This window comes from Propithecus coquereli, unplaced genomic scaffold (assembly GCF_000956105.1).
Source record: "Propithecus coquereli isolate 6110/MARCELLA unplaced genomic scaffold, Pcoq_1.0 Scaffold66, whole genome shotgun sequence".
Lineage (NCBI taxonomy): Eukaryota > Metazoa > Chordata > Mammalia > Primates > Indriidae > Propithecus > Propithecus coquereli.
In genome coordinates, this window is record NW_012152618.1 from 5,392,907 (window position 1) to 5,403,728 (window position 10,822).

Below are 10,822 nucleotides of genomic sequence, written 5' to 3' on the forward strand. Positions count from 1 at the left end.
CACACGGCTTTCTAGCTGCACCTACAACACGAGCCTCTGTTCTGGAACACAGCTCCCCAGATAACTGCATAACGCAATCCCGCCTCCTCCAACTCTTCACTCAAATGCCGTCTTCTCAGGAAGGCCTTGGTGGACAACCTCGTCAAAGACTGCAGTCCTGGGCTCCACCGTGCCCAAGCACACAGACCGCACACTCCCTCTCTCCCTTGCTCCCTCGTTTCTCCCCAGCGCGAAGCGCCATCGCACATTCTCTGCATTCCACTAAGTCATCTCCTTGATTATGCTGGGGCTCAGAAAACAGAACCCCAAAATGAAGCCCTCACCACCAGCTTCCTCTGACCCTCTGCCTTTCATTTTCCCGGAAGCTCGTCATAAAAGCTAGAATCCTTCCCCAAGGCAGGTCACAGAAACCAGAACTCCCTTTCCCCAAAGCCCGTCATAAAACCCCAAAATACTACCCTAACTGTCCCCCTGCCTTTCTGTGTAACACGGGTCAAAGAAATTATCTCACCTAATTGACTGTAGGTCATAAGACCCCCATTCCAGAGAGGGTCCTGCCCCACACCCAGAGGGAAGGAAGGCTGTACAGAGAAGGAATGCTGCTAGAAGAATCTGGACAGACAGGCCTTGCTGGGTTTAGCATTAGACCACACTCTTTTTGTCCAATCGTATTTCTACGTGGTTGTCCATCTCTGTTGAACCTAAGCGTACAAATGAACCACCATTTCTCCTGTATCTCCAAGTCTGCATTCTGAAGGCTCCTGTGTCACATGAAACTATGATCAAATACATTTGTATGACTTTTCTCCTATTAATTTGCCTTTTTCAGTTGAATTTCAGTGAACCTTTAGAGAGTGAAGGAGAAGTTTTCCCTTGGCCCCTATAGCTGCCTCTCTCTCCCCTCTAGACTGACAAATCCAGGAGGGTGTGAATTGTTGCTTTTGTTCCCTAACACATTCCTAAGTGCCCAGAATAGTACCAGGTCAGCCCAAGCACCCAGCAGGTGCTTTGTGAGGACTAAATGCCCCTCTTGTCTTTAGATTACTTAGGGACATACACTGAGTATATATGAGGCTCTCACTGTTTTTATTTTTAAATATAAAACTTTATTAGCAAAAACTAAAATACCTAAATAAATTGCGATATCATTTATATGATATCATTTATACGAATAACTTCAAAAGTCATTTCAGCAATTTGAGCCTGTTTCCTCATCAAGACAATGAAATGACATCTAAGGTCTCTTGAAAAGCAGTAACATTTCTAGAACCTTCATTTTTCAGAAAAGGAGACAGATCAGGCATGAGAAGAAATGTACCTTAAATTGCTCTTTTGGAGAGTGAGGCCATGACAGGTGTCCTGGGAGCCAGGTGCCCGGTGGGGCCAAGATGTTACAGGAACCCGCGAGAGAAGCTAACCCTGGGGATAAGTAGCAGTGAGAAACAGGGAGGGCCTGGGAAGGCAGAACCTGAGTAGAACCTGCTTCTTCTATGTCACCCCAAGTCCTGTGCGTGCCTGGATCCGTGTGCACATTTAGACTAACGCTGTCCTTCAGACAGTACTGCAGACCAAACGATGAAACCAGCGTCTGGATAAGCCGTAAGAGGCATCAGTAAAGCAGAGAGGGAAGGAGGCTGAGGCATCAACTTGAGTGAACAGCTTAACTCTGGTCACAAAGGCCCCTTAGCATTAATAAGGGACAAGCATTACAATCAGAGCCTCACTGACCACACTCGGAGAAATGAAAACTGACATGTTTTATTCTTTTAAAATCCCTTAGAGGCATTCTACATGGAACTGTTTTTTTTTTATATACCTGTATTGTTTTAGGTTTAATTTCTTGGTTAAAAATTTTCTTCTCTTCTTTTTTTCATTGACATTGACATACAATAATTGTACGTATTCATGGGGCACATAGTGATGTTTCAATACATACAATGTAGGGTGACTAGATAAGAGTAATTAGCATATCCATCATCTCCAACATTTATCATTTCTTTGTGTTGGGAACATTCAGTATCCTCCTCCCAGCTGTATAATATATTACTGTTAACTATACTCATCCTACAGCAGAGAACACTAGAACCTAGCCCTCCTATCTAGCTGGGATTGTGTAACCTCTAACACATTCTCTCCCTATCCCTCCCTTCTGCCTGCCCTTCCCAGCCTCTAAGTATCTTCTCTTCTACTTTTCACTTCCATGAGATCAACTTTCTTTAGCTTCCACATTTATATAAGTGAGAATATACAGTATTTAATTTTCTGTTCCTGGCTTTCTGTCCTCTGAATCCACCAGCCACGATTTTATAGACTCCACATTACCTGGGTCTCTGGTCCCCTGAGAGATTTCCAGGTAAAGCCCTTTGCCAGGTACTTATAACCAAATCTCTGGACGTGGTGGAGGGCAGGCTTTTATTTCACCGAGCAAGTCAGTCCCAGTCAGAGGAGCTAATGCAAAAAGTTAGACTCAGATCTGGGATCAAGCAGACAGTAGCAAATGAAAAACACTGCCAATGTCTAACATAAGCCAATTAATCTCATCAGTATAACAACTGGCTCTGTTTCACAAATTAAACAAGGGGAACATGAACAGTGCTAGAAAATATAATAACAGATAAGCCCTGCCAGTGTGATTCAAGCTCGGGGAGACAATCACGCAGTCCTTTCAGGTGTACAAACGCTACACCCCCAAATCCCCCTTCTCTTCCTTCCTCCCTTCTGACCTGGGATCAGGGCTATAACCCTGCAGTATGCTGCTGCTGACAGAGAGTGGCCGCTGACTCTGAGGACTGTGCAAAGAAGGAACAAAGAAAGTTCAGAGCACACACTGAGTCCAAGAGCTAGAAGGGTCATGAGAGCTAAGAAAATCCTCCAAAGCTGTGTGCTTTCCAACAAAGAAAGGGCCTGCACCTCCTACCAGGAGCAAGCAGCATGAACACAGCACAGTCAGTGGAGATGTTACGTACCTCAGTATTTCATGGATTGGACTATAATTGGGATCAAATGATGTCTCTTGAGAATAAAATCTAGCACAGTGCAGCTCTATGTCAAAGATGGCGTGTGATGCAGACGGTATTTCTGTCCCTGAAACCAACCTTGTAGTACGGTGAGCCTTATAGAATTGTCATTTTTATGGTCAAAACAATTGTGTGTCAGCAATTCACATGCTCCAAAATTACATTACTCTTCTACTCTACAGACAGTAGACATGCTCCCACACAACAACGGTGCAACGAGCAGTGCATAAAACAACTTGTCCTGAAGGCACTAGAGTTCCCATTAGGTCATTGATCCAATCGACAGTTCTATTCTTGATAGGACATATGGTTATGTCATAAAAGTCAAATCACAGTCATTTATAGTTATAACAGTAGCAGTATCTTCCAGGTGCTACAAGATAGGCATAGACAACAGCAAGTTTATCCTTAAAAAGAACCCTTCCAAATACTAAAGAATTGATATGTTTTATAGACAGGTATGAGTTTACATATTTAAACACTAAATATTTGTTCTCTTTGACCATTATTGGGTGGAAATGTTTCTAGAATTTATAATGTTATACACTTCTCTGCCTTCTTAAATTGAAGCATAATGAAGTATTTTGCTTGATGATTCAAGGACACCAATTACTATACTGTGTTCTAAAATAGTAACACTCTATTCAGGTATATGAAAATGTTGCAAGAGTAAAGACTTAAAGATTCTGTTTCTTATACTCCACTATTTGTTTTTCATGCAAACTAATATTAGTTTGTTAGGGCTGCCATAACAAAATACCACAGACTGGGTGGCTTGAACAACAGAAATTTATCTTCAAAGTTCAGGATGAAAGCTAGAAGTCCAAGCTCAAGGCATCTGCAGGTTTTGTTTTTTCTGAAGCCTCTCTCTTGGCTTGCAGATGACCACCTTCTCGCTGTGGCCTCATTTTAACTTAATCACCTCTTTACAGATGTCACCTCCAAATACAGTCACATTCTGAGATACTGGGGTTAAGACTTCAACATATAAGTTTGGGGGAGAAAATTCAGCCCCAAATAAGCTCTTATGCCCAGATGCTATGCAAAGGTCAGGCTCCTAGATATACACGGGTTCAAATTAAGGCCATGTCACTTTTGGCTTTGTGACTCAGGTAAAGAAGTCGTTCAACCTAAATTTTAGTTTCAGCCTCTATAAAGTGAGGATAATGATATCTACATCTCGTTAGTTTCTTGTAATGCATGGAAGACGATACATGTAAACATTGCCTGGCACATGCAAAGGGCTCAATAAATGTGTTATTTTTAAATATCATTTTAGTATTGGGATATTTAAACTATTTGTCTTTTCACAACCTGTCACTTAGGTTTGCCTGTAGCTGTGCCTTTCCTACTTTAATCTGTTATGGGCTCAAAAATCAGATAATTACAGAATTAAATATAAAGACTCAAAATCGAAACCAAAAGCTCTCCTTTGAATAACGAGCACACACTTCAGAGCATGGGATTTCAGATCTCTCTTTTGGCTGATAGGCAGTTTGCTTGTTTATCTTTGCTGTCCTTACTATTCCAGATGTAATACGGTATTTATTTATTGCACATTTTAGATAAGATAATCACAATGTGAAGTGTGGCTTTGTCACTGGTAAAGGGGAAAAAAGGCAGTGTCATAAATTTGACCACAAACTAGTGACATTAGAAATAAACAACCATTTGTTTTGGAAGTGGTCAGTGGTGACGATGCATAATTTACTTGATTTTGCGTATCACTTGAAACAACAGCACAGAGAAGTCTGAGAAGCTGAATTATCTTATATAGAGTTTGCCAAAAGGAAGTAAAGTATTAAGAACTACCCTTAGCATTCCTTCCAAGTATCGCTGTGAAGCCTAGGTCAGCACACTTTTCCTGTAAAGGGTCAGATAGTAAATATTTTAGGTTTTGTGGCCATATGGTTTCTGTTTACTCAACTCTGCCAAGGTAGCCAGAAAGTAGTCATAAATGATATGTAAACAGATAGGTGTGGCCGCACACCAATAAAACTCCCTATATGGACAATGAAATTTGATTTTCATAAAACTTTAATGTGTCAGGAAATATGATTTTTCTTCTGATTTTTTTCTCAACCATTTGAAAATATAAAAGCCATTCTTAGCTCAAGCAGCACAAAAACAGGTGGTGGGCCAGATTAGGCCAAGAAGCTGGAGTTTTTTCACCCTGTTCTATTCTAAAAGTTCAACGACTATTGGTTGATGTTAACAACACATTCCTCCTACTGAAAACAATTTGAAAATTAAGAATCAATCCAGCATCCCTATTACCTCTTCCCACTTTCTCTTTTTGAAAACTACCTGACTTAATTAAAACAAGGCCAATTAAGTTCTTTTACTGGACACTTTAAATGACAGTTTCAAACTATAACTTCATAAACATAAGGCAGCATCTTGACTAGAGGCACTTTAGCGACAAATGACAAGAATAGGGACCAAGCTGTCATGTGGATCTCACATTTACAAAGCAGCAAAAGATACTGACAGCTTATATACCGCATGAATACAAAAACGACATTTTTACCAAACATTCATCATCATGATATGGCCTTGCTTAGGGGGATGAATGGAGAAGCAAACTTACAGTAAACCAGTATCACAAAATGTTCTTAAGAATGAATGACATTGCCCAAAGTTTTAGATAATACTAAAGGTAAGTTTAATGAAAATTATGTTACTCCCTAAGTACACCTAGACATTGTTTCTTCAATCCTTGGAGGAAAAAAAAAACACACAGTATAAAAGGTATGTGAGAAATACTGCAGTCTATAATACTTCCTCTTACTTTTATACAACTCCTCCTTCTGAAAAGCTCAGAAGTATATTGCATTCTTTCTTCCATTTGCATATGAGTCCTATGTAGATGTTGCTATATCTTTTTAAATCAAAGGTGATGGAGTTTAGGACACGGTCCTCCAAAATATGACACTTTGGCATTTGAGAAAACACCAGAAGCTGGGAAGATCATTCACACCTCCCCCTTCACTTCTCTCCTGAAGCAGGCCATAAAAGAATTCTCTGCCCTTCCTTTGAGGAAGATGCTCATTCCATGAGAGCCCACTCTATACCTGGAGAAAAAGAAATGCCCTAATCTTTGAAGACAGAGAGATGCCAAGAAGAATCCAAACAAACAGGCCTTGCTAAGTTCCAGCAGTTTATTACCTTTAGATCATACCCTTTGGTCCTCCAATCATACTTCTGTATGACCATAAAATGACCCAGGTTTCCCTGTTTCTTTGGGTCTTCATTTCTGAAGGCTCCGATGTCATGTAAAACTTATATTAGATAAATGTATATGTTTTTCTCTCGTTAATCTGTCTTTTATTTATAGGTGCTTCAGCAATGAACCTTACGATGGGTGAGAAATCTTTTCTTCCCTACAAGGAGAAGTAAAGAAATGTTAAAATTGTTTGCTGGAAATAATTCACAGAGTCCTTGGCAGAAGAGAGAATGAGGAGAATTGCTGAATTACCAACCTGAGCCTTCTTTCAAATAGACGATAACCCAGTTCCTTCCAGAAATGGAAGCCTGTACTTTCTGGGATGAGAAGATTCTGACATAAACGCATTCATGGCCCTGTACTACAATGGTGACTACCAATAACACCATCTTTGTAAAGACCGTCATTGTCATTCTGGACAAGTCAAGGATTGACTGTACTGATGAACCGTGTGACAATTATTTTAGTGATTTGTCATCAACAGGGCTAGAAGAGTTTTGTGGGGTTTTTTTTTGTTTTTGTTTTTTAAAGCACAGCATGTCTAAAATCCACCTGAAAGAGAAGCAATTCCAATTTATTTGAGTTGTCTGGTCCTTTTCCAGAAAATATTTTCCCAGTAATGTACTGTACCAGCTTTACTCTAAAAAGTGTCTGATCTTCTGCCACAAAATCAGTGTTTTGAGACCATAAGGAACATCAAATGTCAAAAGGGCATCAGTACAAAACCAATAGAAGAGTATCTTTGATTTAGGATAGTTTTATTTATAACAAGAATTCATCGATCTGCTAATTTTACAAATCAAGGGGCACCTTTTTCATTTAGTTTATCCTTAAGTGCCCCTTGTACTGAGTTCCTAAATGAACTCTTGTTTTGCATGAATACGGACTTTCTTAGGAACTACAATGCAATCTGAATACCAATAAAAAGACATCTAACCCAACTCCACCTCCTTTCAGAACGGAAACTTTTCCTAATTAAAAAAGGGAGTTTATATCTTGAATAGACAAGTATTTTCCAGGTCTCTGTCTATTCAAGATACAAATTAATTTTTGACATTTAATTAGGTATGTGCAATGTTAACATTATACATGAGCTTCATCAGTGATGGAAACCCTACCCAGGCAGAGCAAACCTGTTCTTTTCCTCATAACACTGTTCTTATTCCTGTTCTATCTTCGAAAGCATTAGTAAGAAAATGCTGAAAGCTATCATTCTTCAAAATGTTTACCCAACACTGTGACCCAGTTGTAAACTTTCTGTAACCCAGTGGAAACACTTCTGTAGAGAATGAATGACTCTCAATCTAGCACAAACATACTCCAAAGGAAAAGCACCATGACTTCTAAGAGATCTGAGGAAGAGAGAGCTAGGTCAAGACAATGGAGGCAGTAGTTGTTCAAATAAAAATTAATGAGCAGTGTTGGCAAAGGAGCAGACATTCTTTGGAAAGTGAGATAACAGGTCTGTCTTGTTTAGGGATACGTTTAACACAGTTTTTAAAATATCACAATACAAGCTTGAATTCTACTTCTATTTATTGCAGGATATATTTACATCTGTGTGGTAATTCATCTCAGACTTTTGAATAATTGTTTTCTGTGATCTACCCTGAATGATGTATTATTACTCATTACAAAGTAATTAGTAATCGACTAGGTATAGTTCAAAGGGGATTATAAACAAATAAATCCTGGGAGGTGGAGAGCGGGTGGGAATGAAGGAAGTGTTGGAGTCACACAAGGGGAAGTTGATTCCAGTAAAGGCTGAAGGTGGGAGATACGAAGTGTTCCTGGCAGGGAAATCACAAGGCCAGGACAACACTTAAGAGTAAGAAGTGTGTGACCTTGTGCACACCAAGATGGATTGCTTCAAAGATTGGATCTCATAGACAAAAAGAAGGGGCTGTGCTGAACACTGAGATTCTTTCCAGTATCCAAATACCAATTTATATCTCCACCCAGGGAAGGGGCCCCACTAGCTCCGGCTGGAAAAGTTCACCTTTCATTCAGCAGATCTAGCACAGCGCCCAAGCCCTGGGCCCTGCGCCCGGCCTCCGCCTTCACCTAAGGACACTCCTCCATTGCTGAGCGCCCCGAGGGGGAGCAGTGCAGGTAAGTGGCTCTTCGAAGTTTACGGGGAGCTTCGCACACCTGAAGCTGAAAGAACTGCTGAATCAAGGTGCCTCGACGTTGTCAGATCCTAGGCAATCAGATGGTCCCTTTCCTCTCCCCAACCCCTCTTCCCACTCTGAAAAGAAACCGGATCGGCCAGCCCGCTCAGAGGTCACCTGCGAAGAGCACAGTGATGTCACTCGGCTACCCCCCAAACTGCCTCCAAGGTACAAAAGAGCCGAAATATTTGTGCACGATCAAAAGAGAAGGCACGGCCCGGAAGGTGACCCTTTCAAAGTACCATTAGATTCTGCGGCCTCCGGGCTGGGGTCCGGAGGAGGGTGCGCGCACTCGGAGCTCTAGCTGGTTTCCACCACCCCACTGCCTCGCCGCTCGGCAGCCAGGCTACTACGAATCCCAACGCGACGGTTCGGTGCCGTATAGAGTATCCCCAAAAAGAACGCAGCAGGAGGAAGCCCCTGCAGGGTCCCAGGCCGAAGGGTTTAGGGAGCACTTCCCAAGAGTTGCGGGCAGCACCAAAGTCATCTTCTGAGGCCACCTCGCTGGCTTCCGGCTCCGCGGCGCCTGCCCTCCCCGAGTCACCGCAGAAGCCGCACCGCTAGGGGTCCGGGGCGCCACGCTGGGGAAGGTCGGAGGGTCCGGAGCGCGGTAGAGCGAGGCGGCAGGAGGCGCCGGGATGGCGAGAGGCGGGGGTGGGTGGCAGGGTCAGGGTCGGAGGGTCCCGGGGCGCCGGGCGGGGGTGGGGGCCAGGCGGCCTGGAGGGCCGGGGCAGTGCGGGCCTCTTACCTGTGGTGGAGAGCACGGTGCTGGCGAAGAAGAGCGCGGAGGTGAAGTCCCAGTTCCAGTTGCCCGAGGCGTTGCTGAGCACCGACACGCCGTAGTTGCTGGCCTCCAGCACCCGGCCCAGGAACTGCTCGAGCTGCTGCTCCGACAGGCACTCGTGCTCCTCCAGGAAGCGCCGCTTCAGCTTGCGCAGCTCCTGGCGCAGCAGGTCCTCGTAGGGCAGCTCGACCGAGGAGAAGACCACGGCGCCGAAGACCAGGTAGAGCAGGTAGCCGAGCACCAGGAAGCCGAAGCACCAGGCCGAGCGGTGCCGCTCCACCAGGCGCACGCACGAGCTGCCGGCCAGGGACTGCAGCATCTTCGCCGCCGCCGCCGCCAAAGCCAAGGCCAACGCCGCAGACCGGCCGGAGCGCGGCCCGCCGCCCCCGCCCCGCTCGGCCCGCGCCCGCCCAGCGCCTCCGGGCACAGCCGGCTCCCTGCGATTGGCTCACTCGGGCGATGTTTTTCTTCCTTCTTTTCCTGTTTCCTTGCAATATAAAAAGCCCAGATGATGTGGCGCTGACGTGGTTGCCGGCTCAGGTAACCAGAGAGTCAGCGGAGACCGCGCGCAAACTTGGCCGGGGCCCGGGACGCCCCAGCCCTTCGCGCTGTCCCGAGGGGCGGGGCGGGGGCTCGGCGGCGCGCAGACCCTAGCGGGGTCACCGCGGCTCCTCTCGCTCCCTCCCCGGGTCCAGTAACCAAGCCCGAGCGGGCCGCGCGGTGTGTGCGCGTCCGTGTGTCCGGGTGCGTGTGTGGTTGCGTGTGTCCGTGTGTGTGTGTCCCGCGCGCCTGAGTGTGGTGGGGCCACTTCTGGGCGGTGCGCTGGCCGGCCGAGCCCCCTGTCCGAGCGATGCCCCTGTCTCCCTCGTATTTCCTCCTAATCAAAGCCGGTATGACAAAATAGCGAGGGCTGAAATACTTTCCTTCTCTGTCTCCTTGGCTGGAGGGTTGAGCAATCTGGTGCCTGCGATCTTGAAAATACCAGAACCTCAGAATGGAAGGCACCTTGGCTCAGGAAAGTCTGTTCCCTCCCGCCCACCCTCTCACAAGGGAAAGTTTTAGAAAGGGCCCATTTCTGAGCTCTAATTCTCTAAAACGTGACCTTAGGTTTTATAGTAAAGAAATGTCCCAGTGTATCAACTATGAGAAGAAACAACTTTCCCAGGTGTTTCTTTTTAGGGTGACAAAAATATTGACGAGGGTTGGTGAGCTGCCTTATTGTGGATGAGAGTAAAAATCCATGTCCCCTCTCTGGAAAGGCGATTTGGCAGTATGTTTCAAGAGCCTTGACAGAGTTTGTGTTCTAATTCAGTGATGTGTCCTAAGAAAAAGTAAGCAGGCAACCATGATATGCAAGGCTGTTCATAGATGGTATCTATGCATACATACATGTGTTGTATAACATACTACATATGTATGTGAGATGTTTATATTTAGAGATATTTACTGTGTAGATGAAATAATGTAGAATCAGGAACAATGTAAATATTCCAAAATAGAAAACGGTTAAATCACTTATGGTATCTCTACAGCATGAATACTGTGTAGCCATTAAAGATGTGTTGAAGACTACTGATGCAAAACTGCGTAGAATCTCAAATATGCAAAACATTTGTATTTTGTG

General features: G+C 44.4%; 1 protein-coding gene across 1 annotated transcript in view; it reads right to left on the reverse strand.

Annotated features, from left to right (window-relative positions):
* Nucleotides 1-9,630, reverse strand: part of KCNK1 (potassium channel, two pore domain subfamily K, member 1) — a 49,063-nt gene extending 39,433 nt beyond the window's left edge. Inside the window, exon 1 of the mRNA XM_012660169.1 lies at nucleotides 9,163-9,630. Coding sequence (XP_012515623.1) covers nucleotides 9,163-9,517 — 355 coding nt within the window. The 5' untranslated portion in view covers nucleotides 9,518-9,630. The remainder of the gene's footprint in view (nucleotides 1-9,162) is intronic.
* Nucleotides 9,631-10,822: the final 1,192 nt, after the last annotated feature.